The sequence below is a fragment of the Chenopodium album genome, chromosome 24 (genome assembly GCF_948465745.1).
Source record: "Chenopodium album chromosome 24, dcCheAlbu1.1, whole genome shotgun sequence".
NCBI classification, from domain to species: Eukaryota; Viridiplantae; Streptophyta; class Magnoliopsida; order Caryophyllales; family Amaranthaceae; genus Chenopodium; species Chenopodium album.
Genome location: NC_137857.1, coordinates 9,476,290 through 9,494,853, shown reverse-complemented (window position 1 = coordinate 9,494,853; position 18,564 = coordinate 9,476,290). Strand labels below are relative to the sequence as shown.

Below are 18,564 nucleotides of genomic sequence, written 5' to 3'. Positions count from 1 at the left end.
TATTGATTTCCTTCTTTTACCAACCTCATTTACACTACTTTTTAATTATTTGTCCTTTCAACTAACAATTACACTATACTTTATATTATAAAATTCCTTTTTTTGGTCCTCACCTTATTATTTTCCTTAAACTTTGTGCCCTCCCTACTATGGCGATTATTACGAAACGGAGGGAGATTATAATTTCATTATCATATGCATAAAAATAATAAAAACTTGATATAAAAATATACAATGAGACAATTTTAACAAGACTCCACATGACCATGGCCGGTTTGGTGGATGATTGATAAGAATTTTTTGTCAAAATTTTTGAAATTTGACCCACTTATTTGCAATGGAGTGAAAACATGGAGATAGCGGGAGTATTATTTAGTACTTCCTCCGTTTTCTTTTAGATGCAACACACCATTTAACGCAGTAATTAAGAAATGTGGGGTTTACATGATATACTAGTAATAAACATTAAAATAGGATGAGTGGTTGTTAGGAGTGTAATTTAGTGGGCCATGTGCTTTAAATAAGGGATATAGTATAGTTTTTCCCTAAAGTAACTTTCCTTTTATAGTGTGTTACAAGTATTGTGACATTTCCTTTTTAGGGAAGTGTTGTAAGTAAAAGAAAACGGAGGAAGTATACAAATTGCTAAATAAATCGCCAAATAGATAGTCAACATATGAGCATTAAACATGTGATTTTGCATCGAATCAGAATTTAATAATATGCGCTTAAGAGTCAGTAAGCAGATTAATCAAACAATCTACCCACTTTTTTATTTATTCAATAAAAGTACGTCTATGTTGTTTCTCTGGTATTAACCAAAACAAACATGATAAACTTACACAAAATTCAAATTTTGCAGCTAATCTTGATCTCAACTTTAATCTCGTTCTCTCAATCACAACCCAAGATTATCAAGTCTCTACCTGGTTATCCTGGCAATCTACCTTTCACCCTTGAAACCGGGTAAGACATATTATCGTACGATATTTATTTGTTTATTTTATATTCCCTCCGTCTCTAACAGTTCTTCCTAGAAACACTGTGATAGAACGATTAGACAAAGTACGCTAATAACAATTGGTTGGTTATTTATTATGAGGCAGATATATAGGGGTTGGAAAATCAGAGGAAGTGCAATTATTCTATTACTTCATTGAATCAGAAAGAAATGTAGAAGAAGACCCTCTTCTGCTTTGGCTCACTGGAGGTCCTGGTTGCTCTGCTTTGTCTGGCCTTGTTTATGAAATCGGTAGGTATCTTTCACTTAAAAATATTATTACTTATGTATAGTCGAGGAAAAATAAGTGTCTGATAAGTTAATAGTTTTGAAAATATATCAAACAACCTATGACAAGAGTTAAGTTAATACTAGTTATTCACATTAAGATCTACTAAGGTCGAATACACTCGAATAAGATTAAATAGGTTCAGATAATATATTAGATTAGATGATTAGTACAATAGTAAAATTCTGACTTATTATTTCAAAGGTTTCTTAGTCAAGCTTATCGTGACTATATTTGTGTATTATATTTTTTTTTTTGATTGAGGGACCGACATGGTAATCAGGCTTTTGCATGGATGGGATAGAATCATATGACATAAACTTTCTTAATAACACCATTTAACATTTGGAGTATGGAGTATTATTTAAGATTTAAAGCAACTTTAATGGCAAGCTACTTTATCTTCTCGTTTAAATTGCCACATCATCTTTTTAGCTATAATAATTTTCTTAGCTAATTTTAACTCCAATGGTAAACTAGTTATCATATACGAGTAGTTTTTTTAACTTTACTTTTTAATTAATTAATATTCTATATGAAAAAATTGATTTCTAAGCTAATTATTAGTGAATTATCATCTAATGATTTAGCTATAAGCTTGTAAATTATAAAAATTGCAAGCAAGTTCCCAAAATCAACGGTTGGAGATTTGAAGTTGCTCTTATGCATGAATTGAAAATGAAGTTTTCTCTCTTTTGCAGCCCCCTTTTGTTATAATTTGGTAGAATTGGTAATTAATTTCAGTTGTTTAAAACATTTAAACTTACTTGCATTGACAGGTCCACTAACATTCAATTACAGCGCTTCTTATTCAGCTAGCATACCACAATTTCAGTTAAATCCATATTCATGGACTAAGGTAAATTATCTATTCCTTGGCTCCTTGCTGCGTTTAAGGATTTATCTAAATAAACTAGTGTTGTTGCTATAAATTTTTTTTTTTTTTCAAAAAAAGACTATTATTGTTTTAATTTGCATTGCATATCCCGTCAAACCAACTAAACATTGGTGGAGAACTCAACTTGTGATGTACATTGAGATCATAACTTCGAGTTCAACGAACCAACTACCTATAGGAGTTGGGGAATTTCTTACCTTCTCTTTTAACCTCAACTTCTCAAGTTATGATATGCGTAGCTGGCTTGGCTAACATGTGAGAGATGTTGGTTGGTTGAACTTGAAATAGCTAGGGTCCTTTAATTTGACCCATAAAATTTGCTTGTTGTATTTTATAGAATTTTATAATAACATTTTTATTATTATGATGATGTAAGCAATTAGTTGTAACAATAGCCTCACACTTATTGTAAGCTGTGCATATCATTACGGAGTACAAATTTTCAATTAAACCAACATATCATTGTATTTTTAGCGTCACTTATTTTAAGCTGTACATCAATTATATTGTTGGTTTAATAGTCTTAGCCTCACTTATAGTCTTAACCTCACTTAGCTTATTGTAAGCTGTACATCAATTGTTGGTTTAATAAGGTCCTTTTTTTTTTGTTTGTATCATATCCTCTTTCACAAATTTTAAGGTATGGACCATATCATTACATCTTATTATCAAGCTTGAGGTACATTGTAAAAAAAAAAAACAGATAATTAAAAAATACAGCACATTATCATAAATCTAGTAAGATACTCCGTATTCTCAATAAATTTTTATTTAAAATACATATCAATATATATGGTTAAATTAAGACAAATAAATCGTGAAATCAGTATGGAACAATTTAATTATAATGGAGGAGTATGCTATTCAAAATAAAATAAAATAATGGAGGAGTATCATTTTACATAAAATACTATTCTTCAGCCTTAAAAAATAAATAAATAAATATAAATAAAATACTATTCTTCAATACGGGAATAAATTTTTTTAATACTACCTCGATTGCTCTACTTCTATTAATTTACACAATTTATGAACGTTTACACTTGCTAACTCGTAACTTTGACCATTCCTTATTACGGCATTGTTTAGGTAGCTAGCATTATATTTCTAGATTCTCCAGTGGGCACTGGGTTCTCATATGGAACAACCTCAGACGCATACTACAGTGATGACATATTACAATCAAAACATATATATGAATTTTTGAGAAAGGTTAGTGAATTTAAATACTTCGTATTATTAATCATTGTAGTTATATATTAAAACATGTGTAATAAAAGTATATAGATGTGGATTATTTTCCCTAAAGTAGCTTATTTACATGAATGCAGTGGCTTTTGGAACATTCTAAATTCAAAACAAATTCTTTGTACATATCAGGAGATTCATACTCAGGCAAGATTGTTCCTATTGTTGTCAACGAGATTCTAAATGGTAATCTTATTATATATTGTTATAGCTTAGGTTATGTTCTTTTACACTTGTGTTTCAGTGTAATTCAGTTCGGGTGATTTCAGTTCATCATTATTATCAATATCATTATATTATCATTATTCAAGACGAATTTAACAAATTATCAATAAACTATCACCAATTTCTCTTAGTATATGGAATCTCCTTTGGCCTACTTTTAACTTAATTATAAGTGGACTGAACTCTCCTCTTTGGTTGCTCAAACCCATCATTTTATACTATCTTGACTTAACAGGATTTTTTTGGAAATAACTACCTACTAGTGTTGTCGTTTTAGTACCACCTACAATTCTTTTTTTTTTTTTTTTTTTTTTTTTTTTTTTTTTTTTTTTTTTTGTATTTTACCATCTACTATTTTTAAAAACATGAAAATCTTAAAATTTAACAATAACTTAGGAATATATGCATGTTCATGTTACATGCATTGATCTTTGTAATTGATGCTTGATTTTGTTTAAAGAAGCCCTTAAGAATATATATATATATATATATATATATATATATATATATATATATATATATATATATATATATATATATATATATATATATATATATATATATATATATATATATATATATATATATATATATATATATATATTTTATATATATATATACACACACAATATTTTCATTTTTCATAAATACAAAAACACAGTTAATCATGAACTATATTATGTTACGTATTTATCTAACAACCTGAACTCTGAATTGACTTTGTTTAATTTGTCATGCATTCTTAACTAGCTTGTTTTATACATATGTACTACGTACTGGTTTGTGATGAAGAAAATCCTGAATCTTGAAATATATCTATCTCTATCCTTTATTTTGTAGGAAACAAAAACAGACTCATACCAAAAATGAATATGAATGTAAGTTCTCAAAACTAATGCATGTCATGCATGCCATGCATGTTCTGGACATGTAATTAAATAACTTTCATTTTGCAACATTTAGTCATATGATTCAAGAATCAAGTTAATAGGTACATGATTAAGGAAATTTCTAATTTTTTTTTTTTTTTTCAAATTAAACTAGCTAAATTAGATCTAGTGTAAGCATATATATTACCTTGATATTTTTTTTAAATAATTCAAAGTGTATTTTAATTAAATTCAATTGGCACATGATATGTCTCTCATTTCTTCATAATAATATTACTATAATAGTTTATTGTGTCAAAATTGTGTGCAAAACTAAAAGTGTGATTATGCTTTATGCATGACAAACTAAGATTAAGAACAATAAAAATTGTAGTTTTCAAAAAAATTTTGTATTATTGTTGAAATTTTGTTGATTTCTTTTTTTCACCAAACCTTAGATTATTTCTTTTAATATAAAAAAATATTTTCCTTTTTGATCGATAGGTAATGAAATAATCCATAATAGACATGTTTTGAATTACTCCATATTATATATCAAGATATTATTATTAGATTCAATCATCATATAATTTAAGATATGTTTAGATTTTTTAGTAACACAAAATTTAAGAAAAATTTGAAAAAATAAATTATTGGAAAACATTTTTATCAGAGAATGATATATGTGTATCATTTTAGAAATTACCTTTAGTAAACGTTTAAAGATTTTAAGACACATGAAGTGTCTTAAACTCATAATGTACGTGAAATACTTAATTTGCAAAGTAACTAGCAATAACTTCCACGGAGTTCCACCATTATTTTTACATTGCTTGTTTTATTTTTTTTTTTTTCACATTTGTTGATATTATTTTGCTAAGCTACATCAAATATACTGTAAATCAAACTATCGAAAATACTATCGATGAAGATAATTTTTTTTAGAGTTATTCTGGTTTTTGTTATTATTTCATAGCTTTTTTTTTTATTTATTAATTTTATTTTTCCGTCCATGCATATAATATTTATTGGACTTAGGGATATATACTTGGAAATCCAGTGACAGATAATGATGTAAGTAGAAATGCAGTACCTAAGTACATGCATCGTGTGTCACTACTTTCTGATGAGCTCTATGAGGTAATTTTTTTTTATTTTTTTTTAAACATCAATTTTAATTTTTTGATAATTGTTAGGACTCTTAAGGCTTATTATGTTCACCTTATTTTCACTTATTTCAGGTAAGTTTATATAAGTTCAATTAAGTTTAGAAATGTTCAGTTCAAGAAAATAAGTTCAATTCAGAAAAAATAAGTTCTGATAAGGGTTATTTAAGTTCAAAGTACAATTAAAATAAATTTTGATAAATTCATATAAGTTCAAATAAGTGAAAATCAGGTGAATTGAAACACCCTTAAATTAGGAGTGATTCTTGGTACATAACTATACTATATGAGCATCATGCAATACGGGGTATTTTAGTCATTTTTAATGGAACTTTAAATTTCAATGGTGTTATTGGATATATAATGGTACCAATGGAGTCTTAATGGTAATATCAAATACCACATTAGTACTCCTCATCTCTAAAGTTGTTGTTTGAAATTACATATTGGAATTTACTAATTTGTATACTTTTGTACATTTATTCCAGTCTGCCAAAATAAATTGCAACAGTGAATTTGCAAATATAGATGCTAACAATACAAAGTGCTTGGAGTCAGTTCAAGCTATATCAGAGGTAAGTCATAAAAGTCTTAGCTTATGCATTAAGTAACCTATAATCTTCCAGTAATCACTTCACTAATCACTCTTTAATTCCTTATTACTTTCTTCTTATTTTCTTAAGTAATTTAGTTAATGATGATTTAGTACTACGTATATGCAGGAAAGCGACGGCATTTGCACACCGCATATCTTAGAATACAAGTGCATATTTGTATCTCCTAAGCCGAAAAAAGAGGTTCCATCACAAAATTATACAAACAAAGATCCTAAGAACTTTCTCAACGACGATCCTAAGAACTTTCTCCATGACAAACAAAAATGTCGGGTATATTATTTCAATTGTTTGTTTGTTTGTTTGTTTTTTTTTTTTTTTTTTTTTTTTATTGAATACTACTTTTGTTTTCGTATAATCTAATCTTAACGTTACTATTTGCACAAATATACAGAAAATAAGATAGTAAGTGTTGATGTGGTGCCTTGGTGACTTTTGTGAGTGTGTGTAGAAAATGTGGTTGATTGTGAAAATTTGGACGTGTAAGAGCGAAAAAAAATAAATATTATAGTAAAAGAAAGTGGATATTGTTGTGGGCAGAGTAAAAGGTGTTTGCCAAAGATAGCATGAATCAAATTGTTACAAACTCCACCAAAAGTTTACGAAGTAGTACGGTTGAAGTCTAGGATCATTTTATATACTCTATCATGTCACTTTATATGAGAGTTTATGGTGCTTGAAGTGTGGATGTAGCATGAATTCGACCCCTTATACCTAGCGCAAAATGTTCTATTTAAAAGTGGGGGGTGGATGACATTTGAACCTGTGACTTTTGTCTCACACTGACTTTTGATACCATGTTAAAGAACCATTTTAACATGTGAATATAATTGAAGTTTTATAATCATAAAAATTTGTTTGGTTTAGCTATATGATGTTTTACACTTTTCCTTGATTCTGCTAGCTTTAATTTATCAACCTTTATTTTAATCCTGTTTTTTAAATGATAGAATACCCATTACTTGCTCTCCTACACTTGGGCAAATGACATTCAAGTTCAAGAGGCACTTCACATTCGAGAGGTATGCTTTCAACTTTCAACGTTTGATATGATCGATTATTTACAAGTTCTTTTTATCATATAACAACCCTTAGCTTCAAAACAACGGCAAACACAAATTATTGCCTTATTATTGGTGTTAATTGGGATGTTCGATGATCTTAGATATATAAACAAAGACTAATCATCCAAACAATTACGAGTTGGTGTTGCAATCTTCAAAACAATTAGGAGTTATTGCAAATCATTTGGAAATAGCCAAAGTTTTATAACCTATCAACTCTCTTTTATGTTACTACGAAAAATTCTAACATCAAAGCCTAACTTTTAAGGTGATCAGCTCTCTCTTTTTTTAACAATGCGAGACAGTACACTTACATCCAACAATGTAACGGTAGGTATTGTTACTTAACAAAAAAAAAAAATTGCAGGTATTGTTTTCGGGATTTTTTAATATTCGGAGAACATAACCTGTATGTTATATTTGTAATATATGTTAGAATAATTTATTTTTTAAAAAAGGGTAGAATTTTCTATAAAAATGTACAAATGCATGTCATTCTTTTTTAAGTGTAAGAGTAAGGGCGTGTTCTAATTGACTGAACTGAACTGAACTTATTGGAGCTGAATTGAATTGAATATTTTATGAAAGGATGAAATAAAGAACTGAATTTATTGAAACCGAACTAAACTGAATTAAGCTGAAAATAATCTGAAGAGAATAAGTCCCAAGATTCGATTCTCTTCACACATTAAGTAATATTCAGTTAAAAAAATTTACTTTTAGTAAAAATAATTTTAGTTTAGTAAAAAATAAATTTAGGGTTTAGTAAAATAAGTTCAACCAATAAACTTAAGCTCGGCAAAACTTAAGAGCAAATATAATAGAAAATCAGGATTCAGGAGTAAAGTTGATAACCTAACTATTTTATATGAAGCAGGGGATGGTTGATTATTGGGTTAGATGTAATCGCAGCTTATCCACATATACGACGAGTGGTCAAAGCAGTATAAGCTATCATAAAAGTTTCGCAAAATATTTCCTTCGAGCATTGATATACAGGTTTGCGCCTCTTTTAATTAATATTTGAAAATTTTGTGAAAAACTAACTATTATAATCCAGAATTTGTGAGAAACTATCTATTAAAAAAATGTTGTAATTGACTACCTAATTTTTTAAAATTGTTGTAATTTATTACCTTAGGCCGGAATATGTGGTTTGACCAAAATCCTCCGGTGTTGACTTGGTCACGTGACCATCATGTGACACACTTAATAACCCCTTTCTTTCCCAAATCAACGTGACCAAGTCAACGCCGGAGAGTTATGGTCAAACTTCATATTCCGGCCTAAGGTAGTAAATTACAACAATTTTCAAAAATTAGGTAGTCAATTACAACTTTTTTTAATAGGTAGTTTCTCGTAAATTTTGGATTATAATAGGTAGTTTTTCACAAATTTTCCTAGATATTTAATTTCCTTCAAGCATTGATACACAGGTTTGTTTTTTGTTTGTTTGTTTGTTTGTTTGTGTACGTTTAGAGAGCCATAAGGGCAGATGATGAGAATAAATTATTTTACTGAACTAAAATTATCTTCATTGAATTGAAATTATTTTTGTTGTTTTACCTTTTTACCATAAAATTTCTTATCCACTAAATGAACGAACTTTAAAAAAAATCTTACTAATAAGAGCAACTTCAATGGCAAGCCAATTGTCAAATTAGCTTGTCATGCCACATAAGCTTTCAAGCTAATTATGTTTGTAGCTAGTTTCATCCCCAATGGCTAGCTATTAGCTTACTATTTAAATTATCAATTTATTATTTTTATCTTAATTACTAATTTAATTGACTTTTAACATTTTCTTTTTGGCAAGTTTTTTTCAAGCAAATTAGCTTGACAAAACTAATTTGCTTGATTAAGCTAATTACATATTTTTGCTCCAATGGTCAAGCTAGTAGCTAGGGATTATTTAAAATTGCAAGCAAGTCCCTAGCTACAACCATTGGAGTTGCTCTAATACAAAAGCCTTTTGAAATATTCTTAAAAAAAAAAAACCTTTTGAAATAAATACGAATTAATAATATACTATGTTTTATAAAAAAGAATAAAATAAAATAATCTGCTAAGAGATCAATTTAAAAGATATTTTTTTTTTAATATTATAAAGGAAAAATGGAAATTAATAATCCCAACTTTATTCGGTCTTCTGAAAACAATTACACCGTGAGAATTTTCCAAACTTGTTTCTAATTGTCTTTGGGTATAACTTTCTAATGTACTATAGTGGAGACCAAGATCTTTCAATATCATATGTGGACTCTCAAGATTGGATCAAGCAATTAGATCTCTCAACGGACATGCATTGGAGACCATGGTTCGTTGATGGACAAGTAGCAGGGTGAGTTTCCTCATCAATTAAATCTCCTACTTACTTCATATAATTCATATTTTACTGTAAAAAATTTTATCGAATATTTTAATTAGGGTATAGAGTAGTATTAGGTCTTATTTAGTTCTCCTTATTTATGCTTACCTGAACTTATCTGGTCTGGTATGGTTTGATCTAAATTTATCTGATTTGGTCTGATTTAATTTGATCTGATTGTCTGATTTAACCATACTTTGACCTTAAATGTAGGGGTGAAAGTGAATCGGTGTAAAACCGAACCGAACCGAAAAACCGAACCGAATAAGGAATGTGGTTCGGTTTTTTGGGAGGGTGGTTCGGTTTCGGTGTCAAAAATAAAAAAAAATCGGTTTTCGGTTCGGGAAATTGAAAAACCGAACAAAACCGAACCAAACCAAATTATAAGCCCAATCCTACAAAACCCTTGGCCCAAAACTAAATACCCTAGGTATATAATGAAAAATAAGAAAGCCCTAATCACTCTCAGCCTCCCTCTCTCTCTTTCCACCCTTTCTATCTCCTTTCCTCTTCTCCTCTTTCCCGGATTTCGCCCAATTTCCCGTTCTCTCTCCTCTTCTTCGCTTTCATTGTCTCATTCTCCTCTTTTCTTATCGTTTTTCTTGTCTCTCCTCGCCACCATTAACGAAAACATCGAGCTTTTGATTAATAAAATTCGAATTCGCTTCACCATTAACGAACACCATCAACTAAATTAAAGGTTTTGATTTCGAACACCATCAACTAAAGGTTTTTCATGTCAAATTCGACTATGAAAACTCTAGATCTAGAGTTTTCATGGTCGAATTTGACCATTAAAAACCCAAATTCGACGTTTTTTCGGTGGAATGTGAGGTTTGTCCTCTTTTTCTTTCTTTTAATTTGGTTTGTGTTTTTTTTTTCTACTAATTTTGTCCAATTTTTTCTGATATTTCGGTGATTTTTATTCCAATTTTTAGTTCAATGAAATTAGGGTTTTATCTTAAATTTTTCGAATTTATAGCAATTCGATATTATTTTGGTTTGGACTTTTTTGCAAAATTTGATGTTTATGATGTTTGATATGAAAATTCGGTGTGGTTCGGTTTTTTTTAAGAAAACCGAAATTTAGGTGGTTTGGTTTGGTTCGGTTTCAAAGCTAAAGTGGTGCGGTGTGGTTTGCAAAATCAAGAAACCGAATTATGGTGGTTCGGTTTCGGTTTGGGCAAAAAACCAAACCGAAAACCGAACTTTCACCCCTACTTAAATGTACGATAATCTATAAAAAAAAATATATATCAAGTGGGGTCTTGCATTGTTAGATTCGTAATAATGTGCATTTCATTGATATGTTATTTTTATAATTTTTGTATTATGAAATTAAAGATATTTTTTTTGAGGAAACATGAAATTAAAGATATTTAGCGATAAAAAACTGCACATTAAACGATGATTTAATCTGAACTTATTTTTTCTAATTTATTTTTTCAGAAATAAGTAAAAATAAGTTGAACTAAACAAAGCCTAGTGTAGTATGTCGTACTAATTAACCAAGTACGGTGGTGTATTCAGATTCAGTAGAGTTCTCCATGTCGTAAATAAAGTATTTTATGAATTTTACAAGACAAATATTAGTACTCCGATGATTTATATCGGGAATTTTATGCCAATAATAACGAAAATATTAACGAAACTTTTGTAAGTTTTAATTTAAATAACTAGTGTGTGGCCTAGGCAATCCTGTGGGTTTTTTTTTTTTGAACACATGTAATTGAATAAATAGGTTCATTCTTTATTATATATTTATTCATTACTTGTTTATAATTTATAATAGTTTTTCACTAAACATTTGAATAAATTATTTGTGGAACAACTTTTGATTATTTATACTAACGCGTTCCTGTCAACAAAAATTATATAAACATGACCTTTGTTTATAATTTATAGTTTAATGAAAATAAAGACATAATTATTATCAAAATAATTAAATAACATAAATTATTTTTTTTCTTGCTTGTATGTATTACCTCGATTAGCATAATTAGCAAATAATATGATCATTTTTTTTAAAAAGAATTGTGGTTATTAAATATTTAGATCTCCATCCAATCAATATACTTATATATTTATGAATCGAGTATAAAAGCATGATTAATATATAGATGAGATGGTAAGACACCTAATGCATGTTTTTGTGCTTATGAGTTCGAATCTCATGATAGACATTTTTATTATAATATGCTCATAGTTAGAAGACGACATGGCAAGGGTGCCACGTGGCACATAAACGTTTTTGGGAATGCTTAGAATACAATTACTAGTGTTTAATACTAATTGTTTCCATAACTATTTACAATAAAAAAATTTCACAAATCTTTCTAAAATATAAACCAAAAATCATACTTGAGTAATTTGTGACCTACTTTATAGCAAGAAAATATATAGCTTTGATTTTTTGCCTGCTTTTGTTTTAGTTGTGTACTAGAAGCTACAATTAAAAAATCAACATATCACATACTTTTATTATTTCTCGACTAATTTATAATAAAATACTTATCAATCAATAATCTATAATTATATACAACTATAGATCACCGTGCATTGCACGGGAGCTAACCTAGTTTAATACTTCCTCCGTTTTCTTTTAGATGCAATACACCCTTTAGTGCGGTAATTAAGAAAGGTGGGGTTTACATGATATAATAAACTTTAAAATAGGATGAGTGACATAGTATAGTTTTTATCTAAAGTAACTTTCCTTTTATAATGTGTTGCAAGTATTGTGACATTTCCTTTTTAGGAAAGTATGGCAAGTAAAAGAAAACGGAGGAAATATATAAGTATAGATTGTATGGGGGCATAACTTATGGCGCATAACTCATGGTTGTTGTTGTTTACAAAACCATCCTTTATTATCAAAACTAATAATCTTTAAATCATTTTGCAGATATGTTACGGAATATTTACGGTTTCCTTATCGCTTAACTTTTGCTACAATTAAGGTAATTGTTTTTATGTTACTCTTACTTTTACTCCCTATTCCTATGACATGTGTAATCCTAACTCAATCTGCAACCCAAAAAATGACCTAAAATTATCGACCTGAAAATGACATGAACTTGAACTTATCCAACCTGAAATGGAGTTGACTCAAACGTGACACAAAATCCGAAGTGACCCGAACCGAAATTTGATCCAAAACCCAAAGAGACCCGACCCGATTTAAACCAAATTGATTGACTTGAACAGACCTGATACCCGATGTGACCCAAACTATAATTACCTAATACGCGGAATGACGACCAGATCCACCAATAATTGATACTCAAAATGATCTAACAGATTTAGGGCTAAGTATTTGACCCAAACTGTAATTACCTTATACACTTATCGAAAATAGTCTAAACCAAATTAATTTTTTTTGTCTTTATCTTTAATTTAAAATTAATTGTATTATGTACACGTTTTGAATATTCTTTTTATTTTTGCTGTTTTTTTTTTCCATTTGAGTTAAATTCATATTAAAACTTTCACGACTAATCCTAATATGTTGTTAATGTAAAGACTAATTTCTAATATGCAAGTATTTACCTTTTTAGCATACAATTTTCTTATCCACTAAAATTCATATTAAAACTTTCACAACTAATCCTAATATGTTGTTAAAACTTAAGAGGGTGCGTAGTTTTTTTCATTTTGAAAAAATCTTATCAATAGATGTTTTAATTTATAAATTAAGATGTAAATTGAGGTTTCAATGAATAATTTTTTATTGTAGCACCACATTTTGAGCATCACACTATTGACCTGACCCGAACTTGACCCAACAACGGGACTTGGAAATTGACCTGGATCGAAGTTACTCGATTGGAACTTGATCCCGTTCGAACTCAACTCGAAGTGTTGACCTGATACCCGACCTGATCGATTATTTATTGACCTAACCTGTACCCGACCTGAATATTTGTTGACCTATATTCACCCTACCGGAACCACTACAAGAAAAATACTTATTACCTACGAATTAATACCCTATATTCTGTCGATCGAAAGTCTCATTTTCGACGGAAATCCCATCGAAAATGAGTTTTTCGACAGAAAATAAGCCATTGGATAAAAAAAAAATTTCATGGAAATATATCTATCAGAAAATTTCGACAGATTTTCGTGTCCGTCAGTACCCAACTGTTGGAAATCGAGCTTTTTCTTGTAGTGGACGAACGATCTATTTGTCAGGTCTATGTTGTACTAACTGTTTTTTGTGTGAAATTTTACCTTTGTGTACATAGTACGAACTACGAAGTAAGTTGTTTATAATTACAAAATCAGCACATTATGTGTGCGGCTGGCCATAGCGTGTGGTCGCTTATAAAATAACAAAGCAATAATGACCTGTTCTGTTCAGCTTAATTTCAGTTCACCTCCAATGAGTTCAATTCAGTTCATTTCGATATAGTTCCTAATTTCCTTCTCTCATAAACAATTCATTTCAGCTCTATTTAGTTCAGTTTAGTTCAGTTCAGTTGTTTTCATTAAATCAGAACATGCTCTAATCCTTGTAATATTAATTAAGTAACCCTTGTAATACAGACCGAGTGACCCCTATAACATTGACGAAATAACCCTTATTACACTAACCAAATAACCTCTATAACACTAACAAAGTAATTCCCATGATAGCTGGCCATGCGGTGTGCCAACCATATATAAAAGTTGGTGTAACACTTGTAATTTTGTGTAGGGAGGAGGGCACACTGCACCAGAGTATAAGCCTCGACAATCGCTTGCCATGATTGATAGGTGGCTCGGATTGAGCTCGTTATAGCAATACCTTATAACGTGCTTCGTAACTTGTTCGTTTGCTCATTTTACGAATGAGATTATCAATTTGTGCCCGGCATTATTGTTGATTGTCGATCTCCAAGGTCAAATATTTACACGTATAATTGATATAAATCAATTATTTTCTTTAAAAGGCAGATATGTCATTTGATTTATGATATTTTGACGTTAGGTAAGAGCACTATATGTTATAGAATTATACTTCACATGAGTGAAAATATAGTTTCATTAGTAACACATATCAATGTTATTTCAATTTGATACTCATGAATTAATGTTCACTCAATGATTATATTTGTAAAGTACCAATGCTCGTAAAAGTTGTTACTCCCTCCATTTCAGAATAATCACAATTATAGGAAGAACACAAAGTTTTAGGGAAATTATAGGGTGGGGATTAACATGACAATTTTATTTTATAATGTAAAGTATAGTTAGTGGGGATAAATTTAGTTATTTGTAGAATAAAGAAATAATAATAATAATAATAATAATAATAATAATAATAATAATAATAATAATAATAATAATAATAATAATAATAATAATAATAACAATAACATAACAATAACCCTTGTTGATATTTGTTTTCGGTTTGGGATTTCTGTTCGAAAGGAGGTTAACATTGGGTTGATTGGAGGAAACGACGGGGCTTTACGACCAGCAGATGTGCTGCTTTATTCCTGGGATAGAGGCCTTGATGTATGTGTTGATTTGACGGGGTCTTCACCTTTGACACAATCGGGGTTGTCTGATTTCATTCTTGGTCGTGTTGTGTCGGCGGCGGCTCAGCGGAAGCGGGACAAGTATGGGGCGCGTTGCAGGGCTATTGGCTATGGTTTTCTTCCTTTCTCCTTTTCTTCGTTGGTGGAATTAGATGCTATTGCGTTGCTAAAGCAGGTTTAGGCGTTCGCTAAGACTCATGATATTGGTGCTCGTGCAGCTGCTCACATCTTCAGCAGGATCGGGTTCGCTATAGCTAGAGGGGTGGGGCCCAGATTGTATCTCAGCTCCTCACCAGTTTCTTTAAATTGATTGACTCTGTAGGTTTTTCTATATATATTTTATAATAATAATAATAATAATAATAATAATCTAATATATATAAATATAGTAGACATTTTTCGAGAGCATTCAGCGCGTCACATAAGAAAATATATTATTTTGACCAATGAAAAATTAGATTAATAATTTATTACAGAATTAAAAAATTCACTCTAACACCTAAGAAAAAGTGACGAATAAGATTCAAGAATTTTGCCCCTTACGTAAAAACAGTGAATAGTGAATAATTAAAATTTAAACTGTATATAAAACTAATAATTATCTTTTTCACATATATGGATACAAATCTTTGATCACAAATATCTTTAATCTCTCCCTAGAAAATATTATAAAAATTAGATATTAATAATGTACTCATCAAGACGAATAAACTAAATCTCATATGACTATGTTTGTCCTTACTCCTTATATATAGAGAGAGAAATTTAGAAGATTCTCCCTAATTTTTAATAATTAAAAAATTCTATATCATACTAACATTTTGGAACAAAACGAGTATATAAAAAAACGAATAAGCAAAGGACTTATTTTAACCAAAAAAAAAAAGATTTGTCATTTATTTTTGAATTAAAAATTTTAATTTAAGAAAATGGTTTGGGTTTTTAAATTCAAGCGACACGTAAAATAAATAAAGTAAAGAATTATAACTTTAATGTTAGAATTTAAAAAAATTATCTTATGATATTAGGAATTTTATCCAAATATCTCATCTCATGAATGATTTTCATAAATTTACAAAATCTTAATAAAATAATTTACTAGAATCGTGCATCGCATGGACTTACATCTAGCATATATTTAAAGGAGAGTTTTTTCCCGAGTTTTTAGAGAGCCACATAGGATTGAATTTTCTTAGCGCGCCATGTAGGATTATAAATTTTAGTTTCAGACAACCAAATAAGGGATTATTAATTTCTTTAATAATTAAATAATTCATATGCCACGTAAGCAAAATTGACGAATGAGATTTTTAAGTTTAAATAAATTATATACAAAATATTATCTTTTGATAGTATGAATTTTATCTAAATATATAACAAATTTTAGCACATAAATTTTTTTAAAAAAATTCAAAAAAAAAAAAAAAAAAAACCGTGCATTGCACGAGCTTCATCTAATAATAATAATAATAATAATAATAATAATAATAATAATAATAATAATAATAATAATAGTAGTAATAATAATAATAATAAAAATAATAATAATAATAATAATAAATAATAATAGTAATAAAGTAGTGCACGTGAGTTTTGTAAGAGAGATAATTCATAAAATAGTAGTAGATCCTTATCATAAAAGGAAGTGTATGTTGCAATAATTATTACAAAACGGATGAAAAGAAAATGGTCATTTGATTATTATAAAAACAGGGGGAGTAGTAGTTTTGGACTTTTGGGATATTACAAAGTATTGTACATTTGTATAATATAACAAATGTTTTAGATTGAGAATTTTTTATTTTTAACCGATTAAAATACATCATAATAACTAGTTTTGTGCCCGTTTGATGCCCAGGTTGTTTATTGAATTTTAAGATAAAACTTTTTATCTAAAATAAATTTGTTATTTGAATAATCTACTCATGGATTAATAATCTCTTTTAGACAATCATACTTGTAAAATAAAAAACAAAAACATAGTATTACCTCTCATATAGATATGGATGATTTTAGGAAATAATTTGGATTATATGGTAGTCTTGAAAGTGATGCAAGTAGCATGGTCAGAGTAATTATTAGAAAAAATCAGTTTGAAGTTGCACCTATTTTCGTATTAATCGATGAAATTTCTAGGATAAGTTGTGATTTTAATGTCTTAAAATTTTAGCTAAGATAAGAGATCAGTATTATTCAGAATATACTTATGTATGATTTCCTCCAAATTAATTTAAATTTTGGTGGATCTTGACTTAATTTTATAACATCCACAATTTAAAATTTATAAATGGATTTATTTTGACGTAGTGAATATTTTAATAGAAGAGTAATAAATCTGTAAGACAATAATATTAAAAGTTATAATTTAACATTTTTTAAATTTTTGAATAAAGTTATGCATAGTAATTTAACGATGGAGGTACAAAATCAACTTATAAAATTGACACAAATTGTTCTCAATTTGCAAATCACATGCTTAAATGTTGTTTATTATTGAAACAAATAAATTAAATAAAACCAATATTAAATGTTTCACGTCTTCAAAAAAAAATGTTTCACTTTCATAAAACTTTTAGTTCGTCAAATTTAGTATACTTAATAACACTTGCTTTAAACACTGTCAAAATCTGATCTTATATATACACGAATATATGAAATAAGACGCACTACAAATGAGAGTATTGAAATATATAAAGTTTTTATGCTAAAGGAGAGAAAATTTAATTAAATAACCCCTACTGATTTTAATTAAATAGTATGAGATAACTCTTAAAAATAGTGTGCGGATATTTATACCCCTAAAAATATTTGTTTACTTATTATTAATGTTACTAACAACTAAAATTATGACATAAAGCCAAATAGAAAGAATTTCCCGAACATTGCTAGCTATGGCATGCGCACCGCGCGCGTTAACCACCATATTGATCGATACTAAATAAGTAAAGTACGAATAAATGATTTAGAATTAAAAAGTTGTTTTGGAGTATTATTATTGGTAAATTATTAATATTTCATATGTATAAAAAATACCTGTATAATTTTGAATTAATGTCTAATATTTTATTTTTATTTTTATACTTTCTCCGTTTTTTTACTTGCAACGATTTGGCTTTTATACTATTCACATATTTCACTTTGACTAGATTTGGTGATGATTTATAGGTTAGGAAAAATATAGCTTAGTCATATGATCTTGTTATACTCGTTTCATCTTATACTTTCATAATATCAAATTTTTATAATTTTTACACATTGGTTAACGATCGAAAATGTTCATGACAAGCGTGAAAAGAGA

At 28.6% G+C, this 18,564-nt stretch overlaps 1 protein-coding gene across 1 annotated transcript; it reads left to right on the top strand.

Moving 5' to 3' along the window:
* Nucleotides 1–829: 829 nt before the first annotated feature.
* Nucleotides 830–14,714, top strand: LOC145610529 (serine carboxypeptidase-like 7). The gene is made up of 14 exons (XM_081665851.1): nt 830–966; nt 1,107–1,252; nt 2,069–2,148; nt 3,277–3,399; nt 3,519–3,621; nt 4,501–4,538; nt 5,568–5,669; nt 6,184–6,270; nt 6,418–6,582; nt 7,260–7,331; nt 8,251–8,372; nt 9,601–9,714; nt 12,647–12,701; nt 14,441–14,714. Exons 1-14 carry the CDS (start codon nt 830–832, stop codon nt 14,522–14,524), a joined length of 1,428 nt encoding a protein of 475 aa, XP_081521977.1. The 3' UTR covers nt 14,525–14,714.
* Nucleotides 14,715–18,564: the final 3,850 nt, after the last annotated feature.